General features: G+C 40.6%; 2 protein-coding genes across 2 annotated transcripts; one reads left to right on the top strand and one right to left on the bottom strand.

Annotated features, from left to right (window-relative positions):
• Positions 1-3,225: 3,225 nt before the first annotated feature.
• LOC307026162 (uncharacterized protein) lies at positions 3,226-6,544 on the bottom strand. Its single transcript, XM_079661334.1, has 5 exons — positions 6,402-6,544; positions 5,020-5,128; positions 4,247-4,366; positions 3,896-3,974; positions 3,226-3,788 (listed from the first exon to the last, which is right to left on the bottom strand). The coding sequence occupies exons 1-5, from the start codon at positions 6,497-6,499 to the stop codon at positions 3,697-3,699; spliced, it is 498 nt and encodes a 165-aa protein (XP_079517460.1). The 5' UTR covers positions 6,500-6,544; the 3' UTR covers positions 3,226-3,696.
• Positions 6,545-8,320: 1,776 nt separating this feature from the next.
• Positions 8,321-20,095, top strand: pde1ca (phosphodiesterase 1C, calmodulin-dependent a). Its single transcript, XM_079661342.1, has 17 exons — positions 8,321-8,433; positions 10,153-10,206; positions 10,309-10,462; positions 10,809-10,922; positions 11,696-11,878; positions 12,079-12,145; positions 12,256-12,372; positions 12,473-12,613; positions 12,742-12,842; positions 14,188-14,316; positions 14,483-14,584; positions 16,222-16,342; positions 16,537-16,618; positions 16,708-16,828; positions 17,160-17,335; positions 18,406-18,654; positions 19,027-20,095. Exons 1-17 carry the CDS (start codon positions 8,349-8,351, stop codon positions 19,185-19,187), a joined length of 2,157 nt encoding a protein of 718 aa, XP_079517468.1. The 5' UTR covers positions 8,321-8,348; the 3' UTR covers positions 19,188-20,095.
• The last annotated feature ends 100 nt before the right edge of the window (positions 20,096-20,195 follow it).

Below are 20,195 nucleotides of genomic sequence, written 5' to 3'. Positions count from 1 at the left end.
CTCCGTCATAATAATTTGTTTCCATGAACGGCCGACTGTTGTGTGACGCAAATGCTGCGGCTGCAAGGCATTGTGGGGCAGCATTTTCTCCTCTCCATTCGGTTAGGGATGTCCAGTGGTTCCTAAGCTAAAGGAGGTTATAAAGGAAGTTTGAAACCTCCTTTCCTTTCATTTGGAGAATTGGAACGGCACTTATCATGGCTGCCACTGACGTACTTCCGGGTCATTTCACTTGGTTAGGAAGGTTCCTAAGCTAAATGGACTATTGGAATGCAACCAAGGCTTCAAAACGGAAGTCCAGAAACCAGTGGGTGAGACCACGTCTATCTTCAAAAGGTTAAGGTGAGGTAAAGATGTCATGGTTCATTATGAAAACATGTTCACATCTAACACTATACAACTCATAACAGAAAACGTTTTATATGATCATTCACACTCCAGTCACATTTCACTGCTACTTATTAATGTCCCCCTACATCCTCTATTGACACTTAAAGCTGTCACTGAGCATAAATCGCTGATGTGGAAAAGTTGCACATGAAACTAATTCAAGGGAGACAGCCCTTCATCAAACTGTCACAGCATGTATGTATGTACTAGTGGAATCTGCATACTATATTAGGTGTTTCCACACATGGTATAAGCGCCTTCAGTCGTCTCCATGTTTAGTACAGGAGAACTGTCATTCAGGAACACACACCAACAGTACAGTGATCCTGCTGTGAGGCAGTCAGGGTCAAAGTGGAACTTCACCCCTCTCTTCCTCCTTGCTGAGCTCATGTTCTGTCAGGATTAATGAGCTGATAGAGGCTTGAGTGATGGATCAGAGAGCAGTGCTGCAGGGAGCCTGTTAATGGACTGCTGAATAATGAACAGATATTCAATTTCACAATTTAGCTATATTTACGCTGACTGAACACACCTCCAGAAGAAGCGTTCTTGTTGGAGGAATGAACCTTTGGAAGTTCAACAGTTAATCATCTTTTAACTCACTCACAGTTGGTATGGTAGGGTAGGGTAAACATTGTCGCCAGATGTTATTCTGTTGCCATTTCTTTTTTTGGTATGTTGCATAAAAACCAAACGGGTGAAAATGGTACTCAACCCTCAACAAATTAAGGATCGCTGGTCAACATTTAGCATCTGCCTTGCATAGTGACTAGTGTAAGCTCTATTCTGTGTGTCTATCCAACAAATATGATATTCTGACAACAACAGAATTTAAATCTTCCCACAACTTTTGAATGCTACATTATTACTTGGGTATAGTAAAACTAAGTCACATCAATGTCTTATTAACAATGCCAGGCGACTGTCAGTTGGTTCAAAGTGCTTTGATAAATGTGTTACCCTTTAAAATCAAGAAAATGTATTAAGCTGTGTTGTGACTTTACACCTTTACCTCTTGCTTCTTACCTATAGCAAGGGGTACCATTGCATTAAATAACATTGCGTTCATTGTAAGTCATTTCTCTAACCCTTACCCTAACATTTAACTGATTGACAAATCAAGCCTGAAAATAAGCTTCCTTATGAACATATATCAAACTTGAATATAGTAATTTGAAGACTCTTATCACAGTGATTTTTGTGAACATGCACGCTTGTATACATCTTGTGTGGCCTCTGGTTTTGTGTTTCTCTGTGTGTGTTCTGCTCCATCAACAGCCACTATTCTCGTCCTCCCATATCAAACAGTCAACGTCTATTCACTGTTCCAGGGCTGATTTATGGCCTGCTATTGTTGTTCCTCCCTGATATTGTTGAATACTGCAGACTGTGATTGCCTCCTCAGACCCCTTGCCACTCCGTACCCTGCACTGTCACCGCGGGGGCCCCCTGCGGACCTTACATACACTCTAATTGGTTTGGGAAGGATTTGGCAGCCTTTGAACTAAAGAAAGACAGAGGAAAGTGGAGAGTGAGGCAGAGAGATGGAAAGACAGAGAAAGAGCAAAAAAAAAGGTGGAGAGGTGGAGGGAGTGTTTGTGTGGATGGGGATGCAGTTTTGGGGCAGTTCTCTGTCCTCATCCTCAAAAACCAAACAAAACACATGCAGCAATACCAACAGTATGCATTTTACTCTTGAATAAACAATATTGACATGCGTAGTAATGCCTGTCGCATGCAAAGTATCCCTCAAATTGGACAGATTGGGGTGGAGTGAAATGCATTCACATGCAGAGACAGAAGGGGCAGATAAAACGTGTCAGCCGGACAGAAAACTGTCAATTAAAAATGATCTCTGAAAGCCAAAGCTATTTTGAAGTCAGAGCTACTGCCCTCTCCCAATGTAAGTCGGATGAGCAGAGTTAGTTATTAGACAAAGATCTCAGTTCTATCAAAGGAACCTTTTAAAGTAGAGGAACAAAACAATTTAGGAACATTAGTCAAACTCAGTAAATCGCCGAAAATGTAGAAAACGTCTGATTGAAATTTCATGTTGGGTGCCAGCCGACATTTTGAGGGACAAGACGGGTGAAATGCCACACAGTCGTGCTCTCTCGGGGTGTGCCTCAGACAGTTCCCTGCTTCACTGAGCAGCGAACTGACCATTTCCTGAATGATCCAGTACCAGAATTTGACTGGATGTTTAGAGAGTGTTTCCAGAATGCATTGAGAACCTTTTGGAAGTCAGTAGGCACTGCGAGCCCTTTTGCTTCACTTCACCTGCCAGTCAGTTGCTCAGCCCTGAGAAAAGAGACACCAAAGTCCACGTGCTCCAGCCACAAAGTGAGGAGGGGGGGGGGTGGGGGGGTGCAGGTCTTAGTGATGGATGGCTAAGCCCAGCTGAGCATATTGCTCCCTTAATAAAAGCTGCCCTGCAATCCACACGCAGCTAAGGGTGTATTTTCTCCTGGTGGCTCCCTCCGCCCTACTCACTCCACCATCATTTTAAAGAGCGAAAACTGGTTTAGGTGTCAGAAAGAATGATGCCCCTCGTCAGACTGTGACTCACCTCTGAGCGGTATCCACAGCTATATTCACACCGAGAGGCTCTCTGTTGATGTGCGCTGTTTTCTTTTTTCGCCCTTGTTTTTTCCAAAGGCCAAGAACAAACAAGGAAGACAAAGGGCATCATCAAAATCTCAACCGGTGACTTCAGAACCAAAACAATGTTTCCGTCTTTATTTGGCTGTTAGACAGGCAGGAGCCGTGGAAATATGATCTGGTGAGTTGGAGGTCATGAACCAGGAAAACTGACTGATTTGATTGTTGAACACGTTGGTGGGAAATTATAAGAACAATTTATTTTACAAAATAAAAGTTTAAAACAGTGACAAAATAGAGAATATTACAAGAAAGCTTAGAAAATAACAATCCAATCCAGTTGGCTGGAGAACAAGCAAAAGAGATACACGTTTTTGACAGTTCGGAAACTCATAAAAGTACAGGAATCAGAAAACCTAACTTGAATGGATGTCCCTTAAACATTACATTGTATTATGTTTATTAAATGCTCCTGCTACATACGAACAAACTGCCTGCACTTTGTATTTTCGGTTATACCTGAGTCAAATGAATAAGTCATTAGTTACTCTATTCATACTCTTAGATTGAACTGAATAATACTTCAATCAAGTGATTATGTATAATTCACCAGGTTATCAGAAAAATGTGTCCCCAAATACAACAGTTAAAGCAGGCAATGAAAAAGAAAGGCATCCAAAATTAAAAATTCTGTGATTACTCTTGTCAGTAGACCGTGCAGTTAGCAGAGTAGCGTTGGGTACACAGGAAGTCACTGGTGACCTCCCTGTAACCTCTGGCTTCAGTCAGACCGCTTCCTGTTCAGCCAACGACAAGACAAACAGTTACGAGAGGCGTCTAATATTGTGTAAAGTCCTTTTCCGATACATAATGAGTAATACTGCTGGCCAGTGCATGGTCCTACCTTCCATGAGGTTGTAGAGGTTGCAGTAGTTGGTGCCGTGGTCTTTCATGGCGTACCAGGTCTCAGAAACAGACATAGCCTACAAACAAAGTCACAGCTACAATAAACAACAAGGCTGCACATAATCATGATTCAGGCAGGAATGGGAATAAGGACAGATACCAAGAAAGGAAAACGGGCTGAGACAGAGAGGAAACAGATGAGAATACAAACCAAGAGAGGTAAATACATATGAGGAGAGAGAAGAGAAAGTGAACTTTCAGTGAAGACTATAGGAATCATGATAAACAGTTTGCTAGTTTGGTTTTCAGATACGTTAAGATAATAAATAATCTGAGAGCAAACACCTACCGAAACGTGACAGCAGGTGAAGAAGTGAAAGGGGACCAGCCGGAAGGTGATTTCGTCCACAGACCTCTTGAAGGGAGTGATGTGTTTGGCTGCAATGAAGTGGACAGAGGCAGACTTCAGCTGCAAAGACAACAGTTCATATTTAAAGACTTGTGAATTGTTTCATTAAATTGGCTTTCTTTAGTGAAGCAAACACAGAACAAAGTATTTGATACATCTGATTTACCAAATGGTGGGGTACAAAGTTTAAAGAATGCAACAAGACAAACAATCTACAAACGCTGAGGATGTCACAGTCGTTATGCAATTTTCTTTTACGTGTACCTTGAACCAAATAAACGGGTTGAATGGGTGGCCCAGTCCAGATTAGGCATGGGATTGAATTTGTGTTCAGACCATGTGTTATCCCAGACATAGGGCAAACAACAGACTTTTCAAAAACCTAAAACACCTTTCATTTGTTTCAAGTTTTTATTATTTCCTTTTGCATCACATTCTCCTGCTCATATGTGTACCTAATTTCACTGGGGTCAAGTTTTGGATTTATTTTGATCACTTAAAAACTCACAAAATGTTGGATTTATTTCCCAAAATGTTTTAATATTAAGAGAAAGAGTCAGTGGATCACCAAAGTCATTCAATTCAATTCCATTAGTGACTAGTTGTACATATATTTTAGTCAAAAGCACAAATGTCAGAAAGGTCCTGACAAAATAAGTTGTTTCTTAATACGTTGTCCTCATAAGTACAGGAAAACACACACACACGCACACCTTATACAGGCACTTCTGACCTCCCGAGGTGCAGCCGGCCATGGTTCTCCACTTCTGAATCTGTGAGACCAAGGCCTCATAAACCTTTAGACACGGTATCCCAAAGTACCTGTATGAGAAAAACAAGTCACTAAATGTGCATTTACCTTCATCTGAGCTCTGGTTCTGAGAAACAACTGAAGCTGGGGTCGTAAAGAAAATGGTGCCATCTAGTGGACACTAGCGGTCACTGTTGTTTTTGGACTCAATTATATCACTTTTTGCTGTCTTAATAATGACGCCTTTGAAATGCAGACTTATTTTACAGCATTATTTAGATGAAAACAGTACTAACCTTTTTTGGTGTTAAGCATAATGTCTCCATTGTTCTTTTGTAATGATTTGTATTGTATTTGTATTAAACACACACAATTGAAATAAAGATAGAAATTCAGAGAAAAAGAAGAAACTGTCGTAGTTCAGTCACGTGATTGAGCTCAGAAGAAGGCGATTTTCCGCCCACAATAGAAATGGCATCTCAGTGTCCTGCTCTGTGGTTTGACTGGCTGGTTAAGTTAATTACAGCTAATAAGATGAACATATTAAGATGAAAAGAAGATCACATGTTCTTTCCCAATCCCAACATATTCCCAAATGCATACAGATTGGTTCTGACTCCAAAAACAAGAATTGTCTAAGAATAGTCAGTTGGTATAGAAATTGATATACACTTAAAATATAATACTGTCAAACACAATAGGAAATCCAACCGTAGTGAAGTTTATATTGTGTCAGAGAAGAGTTGATTGAGGAAAGAATTGTAGACATACTGATTTTCTTGAATCTGTTTGTGTCTCTCCTTTATAACTATATCATTATTTGTGTTTTTCTGCTCATCAGATGAATTTTCCTGGCAATACTCAAATGCCTTTTGCAGGCCACAACTTCCAGTCGCACACAGGAAATATCAACAACTAATGGGCAGATTGCTGTGAACATTGCTGGCTGCATCCTAAATTAAGTTTTACCTCATGGCCTTCCCTGTAGTGCCACCCAATGGACAAAATGGCAGCAAAAATGGCAACAAGCAACTATAGTCCACATGTAGTTGGATCTGTTTATCACTCAGTATGTTCGAGGACCTCTTCCAAATCCTGATGGACTTTACTTTGACTTGTTTTAGATGTTCTAACCCTATATTAATTTTACATATCATTACAAATGCTCTGGATGTGAAACACATTAAATTGAATGACAGAAATAGGGCAATCATTTCAAAATTAACTAGACATTTGCCAGAATACTAGAGATGTGTACAGAATTATGCAATATTGGTTGGTTTTTGTTATGAAAACCCAACATAAGACATCTATAAAGTATGTACAACAGAGAAAAACGCATACCAATCCACTTTGCACTGGGCATGGAAAGGTCCGGCACAGCAAAGCTCAGAGGCACCAACTGTCAGGAAAACTGCAAGAAACCACCGGGATGGATTCATTTTTGCTTCAAACTTCCTCGGTAAAGTTCAGCCGGGATGTAATCCTCACACTGACAACGGCTCAGATGACCCAGAGACATCAAATCACAGGATGGTCATGTGCTTTTCTAAAAGGAAATTCAATTAACTTCAGAGGACGAGCCAGGAAGAGAGGCTGCAGATATACTTGTTTTACACAGAAACTATTTGTTCTATTGCTTTTCACTTCCCACTTCTTTGAAATAAAAAAGCTCCTACTTGATCAAATAAATTAGGAAAGAACTTTTTTATTCAGCTTCTTCCACCCGCTATGCTCCCAGGAGAACACGCTGCTTCCTTTCTGCTTGGCTGCTCAACCCTTGTGTGTTATGGCATGTGTGTGTGTGTAACCCTTGACAGCCGTGTCTCAACAAAACACGGTATGTCACAACCCGTCTCACTTTTATACCTCAGTAACTGGAAGGAGTAATGATGAAGCGGAGTGATCACAGTTAAACTCCTCCACCCTGTCAGCTCTGAACAGTCTGCTGTGTTTCACTCATGGCTGAGCACTGACAGAAAGCGTACAATATGATATATCCATCCAGTGTCTTTTTCCTCTATCAGTCGACTTTTTAGAAACTACCCAAGCACACTGTTATCAAGTAAGTTCTAAGGACTTATTGCTCCACTGAAATATAATAAGATTGCTTCTTTTATTAACCCTCATAAGGGCTGCACTCATCTTCTAACATCCAAGCTTCTGAGGCATCTCATATTCTTCCCAGCCCTATCAGATGTCCCTGCTCTCATTTAACGGTGTGGTCTTCTATAACTTGACCCTGCTGAAGGCTACAATGACCGTCAGTCCTTTCTCGGGACTCAATCAGGCAAACTGTTTTTCATTTCCCGGAATCAATCATCCCCGACGAGACATCATCTTCACTTCTTCCAATCAGCTTTTTGAGTATCTGTTCAGTATGTTTGCTTAATAAATGTTTACACTACTGAAACATCTGCATGACTTTCAACAACATTTCTAACTCACGCGACAACCTCATTTTAAAGCTGGTGCCTCACAACAATTGTGAATTTTAAATTACATTGACATTTTGGCTATACTGTCCATCTTACATTGGTTCCAATAAAGCATTGTTCTGAGTCTGAGTACAGGAACCCCTCATTCAACAAAATGACAGACTTGAGGTTCAGGTTTTTGCCGAAATATGCCGATAACAGACATAAAATCCCCCAAATCTCCCAGTAATCTGGCAGCCATGATGATGACGACGACACAATGGTGAGATGTATTCAGATGACAGCATTCGGATTTCTTGTGAAATGAATGTTTTCCCCGTGTAGATAAAAGCAAACCATCTGTAAATGATTGTACAATAGGTCAGGGATACTCGAGAATTTCTTTGTACCTTATTCTGAGTGTGAGAAAAAAATGGTCATGGCCACACACTCTCTTTCATAGTTCCTACGTGGCACAAAAGAACACATCTGTACAAGTTGTTCTGCACGAGATCCAGTGTTCACGAGATAAAATGTACAACAAAATGCAGGCCATATTGGAAGTGTTCTACAGGAAATGCACCAATACATATATTAAAGAGAGAAACTGGAGAGAGTTGCCATTGTAGGTGCTGTTGCAGGATCACAGTGGCCTTGAGAGATGAAGAGCAGAGAGGAGGGGCGGAGGAGGCCAGCATTCCTCCTGAACACAGCAGCTCACAGCTCTGCAGCACCGTCAGCCTCCAGCGGGACTACGAGCACTGCCAGGGTTACAGCCAGCAGAGGGAACAGCCTCCTGTTCAGCCTCTCCAGGGAAACATCCTCTGAACACACAGCCACCGAGAGAGCAGAGCAGCACACACCAAGAGCCACAATGACACAAACAACATCTAAAAAACAGGGGATTAAAAAGTGTCGGAGTGCCACTTTCAGCATTGATGGATTCAGCTTCACCATCGGTAAGAGTCTCCTTGTTACAGTTACTGTGTGTGTGTGTGTGTGTGTGTGTGTGTGTGTGTGTGTGTGTGTGTGTGTGTGTGTGTGTGTGTGTGTGTGTGTGTGTGTGTGTGTGTGTGTGTGTGTGTGTGTGTGTGTGTGTGTGTGTGTGTGTGTGTGTGTGTGTGTGTGTGTGTGTGTGTGTGTGTGTGTGTGTGTAGCTAGGTGGTGTTCTTTACTTAAGGCTTATGGTATTGAAGGTGCTCACTCTCAGTGCAATTTTCTTTGTATGTGGCATGTCACTCAAGAGAAATAAATATTCTTTTGTATTGACAGCTTTAACAAAATCACTAATATTTCTACTATATATATATATCCTTATCCATAAAATGACCTCTTTTAATTTGATGTTGTATGAATATACAGTTACTTGTGAATCAGGGGCCCTTTAGAGCCCTTTGTGTGTATTCAATGGTGTACATCCTCTACTGCTTTTGGCTCCTTATTTCTAATGAAAATAAAATCTTAATGTTCCAGCTTACATTGATATTTAAGACAAATGTGTTTCACCAACTCTGTGTAAATAGTTTGTGTTTGGCCCTTTCCTGTTCCAACATGACAGAGCCCGTGTGCTCAAAGCGGCCCAAAAGACAACTCTAACCAAACTCCATCCAACTGAACCCATCCTCAGTGTTAAAACTCATCCATGCTCCTCATTTTTTGTTATCTTTCCAGGTTTCCCTTCATTAACTGGCTCGTAGTAGACTTAATTGCCTCTTTACAGCCGTGGTCCAGGGTTATATGCACAGAAAAGCAATAACCATTCACTTCCTGTGTCATTTCCCTGTGCACAGGTAGTGCTAGGCTAATTGCATAACGTGGTAGTCAAAGAGCTTGTGCACCAGGTGTTGTTCAGGCTTACTGCAGTCAGATTGCATGCAGCACAGTTGTTTGTGTAGAAATCCTTGTCAGTATCTGGTCATGGACAGGAAGTTGGACAATGAATGTTAATTTGGGCGGAAAAGACTGAAATTACTCCCACATCCAAGTGTGATCTGCAGTTGTATGAGATACTTCGGGCACACAGATATGAAAACAGTGTCTACACATTACATCGGTTAAAGATAATATAATCCAAAAAAATATAATTGTGAAGGCCATGTCATTTTACAGTCTGTGTGTGTCTATGTTTACTGACTGCTGTCTCTATGGGAACCAGAAGAGATGACATAAATATGACATCACTTTGACTGGTGCTAATGTGTGTGTGTGTGTGTGTGTGTGTGTGTGTGTGTGTGTGTGTGTGTGTGTGTGTGTGTGTGTGTGTGTGTGTGTGTGTGTGTGTGTGTGTGTGTGTGTGTGTGTGTGTGTGTGTGTTCAGTTGTTAGGGTGCTGAGCTCAGGGAGTCATTATCACTAATGAAGTGGATGTGCTGTATTCCCTCCTTTTCTGCCTGATTCCAGCCATACACTCATCCTCCCCAATCACTTGACACACACACACACACACACACACACACACACACACACACACACACACACACACACACACACACACTGCTATATTTGCCCTTTCTGGTTGGAGTGGCAGGTGTCCTCGGATCATTCTATATTTATCCTGTTATTACGTATTTATATGTTTACTTACACTGTATTTTTATTATGCATATGCGTATTTTAATGACTTAATTAATAAAGAACAAATGAGAATTTAAAATGAAAGAATGTCTCTTATCTTTCCAGTTGCTAACGAGGGATCGGAAAAAAACACCCGCCATCCACTGGCTCGCTTTGCACGTGAGTTCACCAGAAATGTCCCCTTTCTATTTCAAGTTATGGTCCTGGATTGTGTAATATATTTGTAGATATATTATCAGTGATTGTATGAAAACTGTTCAGGCTCATGGTCCCAGAATGCACTCTGCACTGCTGTCAAAGCCGGCTCCACTGAACCCAAAGGGATCGGGATCGACCCGCGCAGCGCTGAAGAGATCCTGGCCGACGAGCTGCCTGTCCCTGACTCTGCCGACGCCATGGAGAGGACTGCTATCAGGTCACAACTTTTATGTGATTTTACTGTTTTATCATCAAAACCACTGAGATTCTCTCAAGAAGCACACATTCTCTCGACAAATATGTTTAAATTATTTGTGAGAAGTGGCCTCTAGATGCATTTTAGAAATTAGTTCCGAGAGGAGATATTACCATTTTAAAGGCCTTTTAATTTAAGAGTGAAAACAATGGCTAGTTTCAGAAGGGAGAACAGAAGAGTGTATTCAGCGATGTTATGGTAAAACGGATTATCGTGAAAGGTTTCTGGTTTTAGGAACTCAAGTTAAAGCATGTGGCATTGTTTATATAAAGGTGTGTTGCTGATGGTGTGACGGTGTGTGTTGCAGGTTGAGATGTCTTGTGAAGCAGCTGGAGAGGGGGGAGGCTTCTGTGCCCGACCTGAAGAAGAACCTGGAGAACGCTGCTTCAGTCCTAGAATCGCTTTACATTGAAGAAACAAGGCACGAAACCATACGAAAACATTAACTGCATGTCAAACAAAGTAACTCATTTTGACATTCTTCTCTTGAATGTCGCTAAGACTGATTATGATTGGTCGAAACTTAGACTTTTCAGCAGTTTGGGAAGGAGTATTCTGATTGTTTACCTTCATTAGTAAATGCAGCAAAACAAACTATGTAAAAAATATTTATTACAAGTAAACCCCCGAAAGAAATATGAGCACCTAAAGTTTCCAAGTAGTCGTTATGCTGCATGGTCCATAATGATGACCCAACATATGTTGTATGTGTCTTAGATGAGGATATATCAAGACCTTTTAACACAAACCATCGAAATCCAAGCAGCTCAGCCTTTCAGTATTAATATAACTCATGACTCCAGGATGATTTAAAGTACTTTTAGGCAAAGTTCAGAGGGGCCATGGAAGTTGTAAAGTGTACAAAAACAACATCCTTCACACTGTTGAAAAAGGTACAAAAACAAGTCTTTCTGTGTCAGTTGCCCAGCAACACACTAACCACTTAGACTCCAAACATACTGTGAGCTCAACTTTGAATCTTAAATCTCAGGTTATTGCTGCATTCATTTCAAATGTGCCTATTGTATAGCAGTTTTCTACATACGAAGAGAACGTTGAATCGATGGAAGTCAGCTTTGAATTACACTCTGCAGAAAAAGTTGGATAAATCATCAAGTCAAATGATAGCTTTTTAAGCAACCTGCAAATAATTGTACATTGCATGAGTCATTGCCTTTGTGTGTCTCCGTGCAGGCGGATGGTGGACCGGGAGGACGAGCTGAGTGACATCCAGTCGGACACGGTGCCTTCAGAGGTCCGGGACTGGCTGGCCTCCACCTTCACCCGGCAGAGAGGCCTGATGCTGCGCCGTAACGAAGACAAGCCGCGCTTCAGAAGCATCGTCCACGCAGTGCAGGCCGGCATCTTTGTGGAGAGGTCTGATTGGTTTACTTTTATTATAACTTCTCTGGGAATAGAACACTAGACAGCATTTTGGTTGATCTATTTTGCCAATTCTAAATCATTTTTGGATGTTTCAGAGATAGGAAATCATTTGATTGAATAAAACAGAACCAGAATAAGTAGTAATACCAACTAGTCAGTGTGTTTGACGATGTGTCATATCTGTGTGGCAGGATGTACCGACGAACCTCCAACTTGGCTGGTCTTAGTTATCCCTCAAACGTCATCGGTGTGATCAAGGTATTCATGAGTTTATGTATGTTTTTGTTTATGGTGAAAGGATGGTCATAGATTGTGCAGGTGAAGGACAACATTAACCTACATACGTTAAATAAGTGTATCTGCTCCAGCACGTGGACATGTGGTCCTTCGATGTGTTTGCGCTGAACGAGGCGAGTGGAGACCACGCTCTGAAGTTCGTCTTCTACGAGCTGCTCACCAGATACGACCTGATCAATCGTTTCAAGGTATGAATGAATCACAGGTGATTCCGTGTGATCTTTCTAGTTTATTTACTCATACGTGGTTCAAATGTCATGTTTTATTGTTGCGTCTCCTCTCTTGCAGGTCCCTATTTCAGCTCTCATGTCGTTCGTGGACTCGTTGGAGATGGGCTACAGCAAATACAAGAATCCTTACCACAACCTGATGCATGCAGCTGATGTAACACAGACCATCCACTACCTGCTGCTCAAGACTGGCATGGTGGTGGGTGTTGAGGCAAACTTTTTAAAGAAGGGAATGCAGAGAGAGCTTTTCAATACTCAAAACAAAAAGTCCTCCCCTTCGTCACTTGAGAAAGTATATCATCTCTAATCTCTGTTTCTCTCTCTCAGCACTGGTTAACTGAGTTGGAGATCTTCGCCATCATTTTTGCAGCAGCCATCCATGACTTTGAACACACAGGGACCACCAATAACTTCCATATTCAGACCAGGTAACTTCCACCCAGCATCATTTGTGTCTCTGGCAGAGGTGGGAAGTGGTGGAGTACAAATACTTTGTTACTGTACTTACTTCAGTAGGCCTACATTTATCTGGTATCAGTACTTTACTCCACTACTTATTTTTATGGCGCCTTTCTACTTTTACTTCTTACATTTTGAACCCAAATACCTGTACTTTCTACTTCTTACATTTTGAACTCAAATACCTTTACTTTCTACTTCTTACATTTTGAACACAAATACCTGAACTTTCTACTTCTTACATGTTGAACTCAAATACCTGTACTTTCTACTTCTTACATGTTGAACCCAAATACCTGTACTTTCTACTTCTTACATGTTGAACTCGAATACCTGTACTTTCTACTTCTTACATTTTGAACACAAATACCTGTACTTTCTACTTCTTACATTTTGAACTCAAATACCTTTACTTTATACTTCTTACATTTTGAACTCAAATACCTGTACTTTCTACTTCTTACATGTTGAACTCAAATACCTGTACTTTCTACTTCTTACATGTTGAACACAAATACCTGTGCTTTCTACTTCTTACATGTTGAACACAAATACCTGTACTTTCTACTTCTCACATTTTGAACTCAAATACCTTTACTTTCTACTTCTTACATTTTGAACACAAATACCTGAACTTTCTACTTCTTACATGTTGAACTCAAATACCTGTACTTTCTACTTCTTACATGTTGAACCCAAATACCTGTACTTTCTACTTCTTACATGTTGAACTCGAATACCTGTACTTTCTACTTCTTACATTTTGAACACAAATACCTGTACTTTCTACTTCTTACATGTTGAACACAAATACCTGTGCTTTCTACTTCTTACATGTTGAACACAAATACCTGTACTTTCTACTTCTCACATTTTCCAAACAGGCTGGTTCCTTTAGTCTGAATGTGTGTTTGGTGGCGTGATCATTATTATTTAGAGTCATTGCGTGCCTGTTGATTTGAACACGATCCGTGTATCCATCATTTCCTGGTCTTCTCTAAAGAATAGGGACCAATGAAAACGTTGTCATGTTGCCGTTGTTCAGCATGGAAACATTCATTAGCTAACAATGACATTATTGTTCTATTAATATAAAGGGAGGTCAGGTACTCTTTAAAACAGCTGCTAGTTATGGGTACTTTTTACTGAAGTACATTTCAAAGCCTCTTTACTTTTACTTGAGCAAAGAAGTTTAGTCAGTACTTCTATTTTTAAACACGAGTATCTGTACTTCTACTTGAGTAAAGGATGTGTGTACGTTTGCCATCATGGTCTCTGGTCATCTTTCAGTAAGTAACTGTGTGGGCTCTGCAGGTCGGACACAGCCATGTTGTACAATGACCGAGCTGTCCTTGAGAACTACCACGTCAGCGCCGCCTATCGACTCCTGCAGTCCGGAGACGATATGAACATCTTCACTAATCTTTCCAAAGACGACTGGAGGTGAGAACTAACCCCTGAGGGTGATGTGTCATCATTTAAGGTGTTTCATCATAAGTGTAAAGAGTCCTATGTCGCGTCAAGGAGAACTAGCAAACACAATTCAAGGTATTGTTTGGCTATCCGTCCATTTGCTGTTGTGATGTTTCCCTTTCATCCGATCCTCCAGAGAGCTGCGGACGCTGGTAGTGGAGATGGTTTTGGCCACAGACATGTCCTGCCACTTCCAGCAGATCAAAGCCATGAAGAGCTTCCTGCAGCAGCCGGAGACGTGAGTACCGTTGCATTATGGGTAGTCAGATTTGGTGACATTAAATAAGGTTTAAACACCTTAGTAGGGATGCTGACACTATCACAACATGGGTTTAACACCATTATAACTACTTGTGACTATAGCGGTGCTGTATCAAGTGAATATCATTGTAGAAGTGGTATCATAGCTGAATTATGATTTTTACTCTAGCTGAGTAATTCCCCATACCTGAGAAAAAATATTCTTTGTCCAAACCTGGATTATATGTCTAAATCATTTACAGCCTATGGTTTAAATGTAACATAGTATGAATACAACTGTTCATAATTACTATTTCATTGTTATAATGGATGTTACTTGGTGTATTTATGTAATATTGTATCACCATTTTGTAATGTAATTTCATTTGAACTAAACCACACAACCTGACAAAAGCAATTAAAATGAACCTGGACAAATCAGTGTGTGGCATCAGAGGAGAGTTTTCACACCTCACCTCAAGAGACACCGACACAGGCCAGGACTCGTTGGCTGACGATTTTTGTGACTCATTCGATGTGATCATTCATAGCAGTTAAGAGGGGCAGGTTTTCAGCTGTGCTCGCATCACTGCCGTGAAATCTGCTTAAAATAATAGTGGTCTCCAGGGCCCAGGAGTTCAAAACTTTTAATCTCAATCAGATCCGATCCGATTTTGAAATCCCATTTTTTGTGATCCAGGATCAGACAAGTCGGCCAGATTTTTTTCCCTGGAGTTCAAAGCAATTCAGGATAGGATCAGCCTGATTCAGATTACGATTTTTCAAGATGACTAGATCCTGAATATCAGTGCTTTAATCCTACCGATCGCCATCTAGTGGACATGAAAAATAATACAAGAAAGACAAGAGACCACATTGCAGAGGCATCTATAATGTTTAATTATATTTTTTTATTTGATGACAGATGATGGACTTTTTTTGTGTTGAAGATATTTTTACTTTAATCTAAATTACATTTGTGATTGACAATCTTTGCTGTGATACTTTTATGAGCATAAACATTTATGTCATCAACATTTGGTTGAAAACAAAATAGGCCACCACAAACGTGAGCAAAAATGGAAAAAATAAAATTGGTTTTCCCATGAAGGCTAAAAATTGTGTATTATTTCAATTAACAAACTTTGCCATCTTATTTAAATTGAAACATATTTAAAAATAAATTGTCCAGTACATTTTGCTCTGGAAATCCACCCCTCTGGTGGGATCAGGATAATCCAGTTTTTTGGGATCAAACTGATCCCAATCCTGTGTTGTCGGTTTGAACTACCCGTTTTGAAGATTTGATCCAGATTAAAGCTTGGATTGGATTTCCTGATCTGATATCAAAGTGATCCTAATCCTGTTTTTTGGTTTTGAACTCCCCAAAATCCAAATCTGATCTGATCAGATAGGGATTCAAAGTTTTGAACTCCTGGGCCCAGAGGATAAACCCTACTGATTCTAGTAATCACCTGCCTTGTCCTCTTGCGCCATCATGACTTTACCAAAACTTCAAGAGCCATGCAGAACTTCATGCTTTACATCAGCTACACAACCAAGTACTTGTCTTTAGATATTGCACAGCAGCTTGTCAGTTCATTTATAGAACTGACTGACTGACTGTATTTGCAGGATAGACAAACCGAAGGCCTTATCTCTGCTGCTGCACACTGCGGATATCAGCCACCCCGCCAAACGCTGGGACCTCCATCACCGCTGGACCACATCCCTGCTGGAGGAGTTCTTCAGACAGGTACCCGCCGACTGACACCCACATTTAGCTTGATTTAGCATTTTAAATGGGCTAACAAAGAACGCCAGCATCAACAAAACATATTCAGAGTAAGAGTTGCTTCCACTGAGTAACAGGACATACAATGACACCACACAGGACACTGAAGGTTGCTTCCAAAATAGTGTTGTTGATGTTTCTGAATTTTTTTTCAGGGTGATAAAGAAGCAGAGCTGGGTTTACCTTTCTCTCCTCTCTGTGACCGCAAATCCACTTTGGTGGCCCAGTCCCAGATTGGTAAGGTATACAAATAACACTACACATACAGATGCATCCTAATGAGTTCCTGATTCTATGAATGTTGATTTGGCTTCTGTTTCCTGCAGGATTCATCGACTTCATCGTGGAGCCAACTTTCACCGTGCTGGCAGAAATGATCGAGAGGATTGTGTCACCGCTTATCGAGGAAGCATCTCGCTCTGAGTTGAACGGATTAAGACACTCTAGGTGACACACAAAAGACCCTCATTTTCTGAGTGACACTCCTTGCACTGACGTTGTTCGATAAGACTGACACTATCCTGAAAAAAATGCTTTCACACACTTTTTTAAAACGAATATATTGCTTTAACATTGATGTCAGACACATTTTGGACACTAGATGTCAGTGTAGGGCCATTAGACTATGAATGATAGGATATACTGGCTCCCTCAAACACTTACTGTACGGTTGGTAAATATTGTGATATTAGCACCACGGTCATGCTTCTCTTACACTTTGTGTTATGTGCTTGGCTGATTCTTTGTGTGTGCCCATGCCTGTTTACTCTGTCCACAGTGACCAGAGTATCGTCTGCAGCGATGGAAAGCAGTCCAGTGTGAAGTCCAGTGTGAAGAGCACGGGCTCAGAGGGAAGCTGCTCTCTGACCACCGTGGACTTCAAGAGCTTCAAGGTCACGTGGAACCAGGAGATTCAGCAAAACAGGGAGACGTGGAAGGCCCAGGCAGACAGAGGCATCTACAATTATCGTTTAATATCTGTTACTCCAATATATGTTTCAATAATGGCTATTTAAACTGTATACTAGACCAGTGGTTACCAGCCTGGGGGGCGCGCCAAAGATCACAGGGGGGGCGCCAGGCCTCAGATGATTTGAGGCCAAATATCATATTTAGATTTTTTAATTTTTTATTATTATTATGTTTTTTACATATAATTGTAACGCAATACATGATTGTCACTAAAAGCCTTGTCTATACATTACAATAAAACATAACAAATAATTGATTAATTAATTTGAATACAAATTCAAGTTAGTAGCTATTAAAGGCATAAAAAGACAGAAATGCATAATGTTTTCTTCAATAGAAATGTTTCTTCTGCGCGTTAAGTGTCCAAACCGGGCTTGTCTGGATAAGCGCATTTTTAAAACATAGTCATCGTCCATGCCGGTTTCAGTTGGATTATTTGTCCCAGTTGCTCCGATCAGATCGGTCTCCTCCATTTTGTAGATTATTTACGATTTTTGAATCCACATAAACACATCGGCAAAATCCGGCTTCCTTTGAGCATGTGTTTTAAACAGTTTAATCCCTTTGTGAATTGTTTCCACTTGCGCCGTCCTTTAATTTCTTCATACAGCGGGAATCCAATTGAATGAATCCTGAGTCCAATAACCATCAGAGTCACTCCAATAGAGCTCCTTAGTTACGCTTTCATCCTCCCTTAACAAAATACTTCACATTCATCCAGTTTGTTACAGTAGTTGTAGCATTTTTGAGACTTTGAAACTTTGTGTGTGTGTGGGGGGGGGGGCGCAACTTCCAACAGGAGTCATTTGGGGGTGATCTTGGGAAAAAAGGTTGGGTACCACTGTACTAAACAACGGCAGAACAGAGTACACATTAATATCTGTTTATGTATTGCAAGTAATATCATTATCACACTATTCAACAATGTTTTCGTCATTTTCTGAGAAGCAGCCTTCTTCTGACTGTTTGGTTCATTTAGTGTTTGCTACGATCCAACCAAATGTCATCTTTGCGTGTATTCATTTCTAAACTGTGTATGTTTGTGCCTGTAGATCTGAAAGAAAAGACTAAGAAGGAGAGAGAGGAGGGCGGCCAGCTGGAGAAAGACACAGAAGAGGAGAAACAGTCGAGTCCCAACACAGGACAGGAGGAGAGGAAGACAGATGTGGGGGGGCAGGGGGAGAGACAGCAGGGGGAGACAACACCTATTGAGGAAGGAGGAGACAACCAATCAGGAGCAGGAGCTCAGAGCACACACAGAAAGAAACCTGAAGGCCACACGGAGAAGCAGCAGAACAAAGGTACACACGTGAATACTAGCTTTCACACAGAGCATGACTTAGTACATGGCTTACCTGCACTATTAAGGTTTCATACACATATTGTTGATAATACTTCTGTAGTCTGTTACTGAAGTCAGATTGCTATGCAGGGTTGTTACTGTACTTGCAATCATGTGGAGTATAATTACAGTTTCTTTTTATATACATTCTTTATTGTCATATTCAAATAATACACACACAAATGTGAGTCAACCAAGATACATGGGCTATTCTCTGAGATTTTGTAGACTCTTAAAAGCTGCAGATGTTGCAAGAAGTTGTTAAAAACACAAAGCTCAAAGAAGTCTGGAGCGTGTTCCCTTGCTAACTCTCATGTTGCTGTCCCTGCAGTGCCTCAGCTTGAGTGTCGTCTGATCCATTACTGCAAGAGACCGAGCTACACTGCCAGCTCCTACCGGCTGGTCAGGTCAAAGGTCACGGAGATGCGGCCCATTGATGCCCGGGGGAAAGCCCGCAGACTGCAGCGCATCTCCCTGCGGCGCCGAAAGTGACTTAAAGTGCATCAGCGTGATGTCACATCGTGAGATATTACCACATGATGATGGGTCTTTGTTAATATTTGCATATAGCCTTGTACTTCAGCAGATCTCCTGCTGAGTTTTAATCTTGTATAGGTCACTGTTGATGTGTTGATGATGTATTAACCCCACCCTCTTTTAGATGTCTCTCAACTTAATTACTTACAGCTCCTAATTTTTTTGGACTTAGCACTTTTTTTTGGAAAATGCTCCTTCAAACTTTTGCTGAATACATTTTCATTTCCAATTATTATTCTTAATTATTATTTCTGTTTGATCATTTAAAGACATTTTTTATTAGGCTTTCCCTTCCCTTCTCTCCCTCTGTTGTCCCGCTGGAGAGATGAATGTGTTCTTTAATGTAATTTAACTCAGTCTTAGTGTAAGTTTTTGCCATGTTTGTTTATTTTTATGGTTTAATACATCGAGGCACTGCTGAACTGTCTCAAACAATCTCATTTAACTTATCATTTATCAGAGTATTACCAGTGAGTCCCTAGCAGAGTTATGTTTGTGTGCTTTCTGCAAAAAGCAGTCAAAGAGTGAGACATAAGCCATACCTGAGGACAGGAGTGGTAAGTATTATACTTTGAATGCTGCACATTTATTTATTTATATATATATATAAAAACAACTGATACAGTCAACTAATATTTTTAAATTAGAGTTAGATTAAAATCTGAGTTTTCCCTCAAGTGTTGAGCTGCAGTGGTGTACAGAGTATATTTAATCAAGTACTGTAGGGGCAAAGGCAAATATTATTATTTGTACTTCAATACAGGGCTTTGGGAAATACTTCTTGCACCAGAACCAAACCGACGACTCTTGACCGGTCTTTAAATAAAATTGTAAACATCTTCATATGACTTTACACCACACATGTTTGTTTCCTCATTGTTTCTTTTCAATTAAATTCAAATTGTGAAAAAGGGTGTCTTCTTACCTTGTAACGAGACACTCTTCCCCAAAAGGAACAGATTG

Source organism: Notothenia rossii (assembly GCF_949606895.1).
Source record: "Notothenia rossii genome assembly, chromosome: 12".
Lineage (NCBI taxonomy): Eukaryota > Metazoa > Chordata > Actinopteri > Perciformes > Nototheniidae > Notothenia > Notothenia rossii.
The sequence above is the reverse complement of the archived record's forward strand: the minus strand, read 5'-3'. Positions and strand labels throughout refer to the sequence as shown.

Excerpts from the sequence above, each read along its gene's own strand:
- LOC307026162 (XM_079661334.1), bottom strand. The coding sequence starts at position 6,499 with ATGAATCCATCCCGGTGGTTTCTTGCAGTTTTCCTGACAGTTGGTGCC. Across the intron at positions 5,129-6,401 it reads GCCCAGTGCAAAGTGGATTG|GTACTTTGGGATACCGTGTC; the intron begins GTATGCGTTTTT and ends TTTCTCATACAG. Across the intron at positions 3,789-3,895 it reads CCTCTACAACCTCATGGAAG|GAAGCGGTCTGACTGAAGCC; the intron begins GTAGGACCATGC and ends TTGGCTGAACAG.
- pde1ca (XM_079661342.1), top strand. The coding sequence starts at position 8,349 with ATGACACAAACAACATCTAAAAAACAGGGGATTAAAAAGTGTCGGAGT. Across the intron at positions 10,923-11,695 it reads CTTTACATTGAAGAAACAAG|GCGGATGGTGGACCGGGAGG; the intron begins GCACGAAACCAT and ends GTCTCCGTGCAG. Across the intron at positions 12,146-12,255 it reads ACGTCATCGGTGTGATCAAG|CACGTGGACATGTGGTCCTT; the intron begins GTATTCATGAGT and ends TATCTGCTCCAG.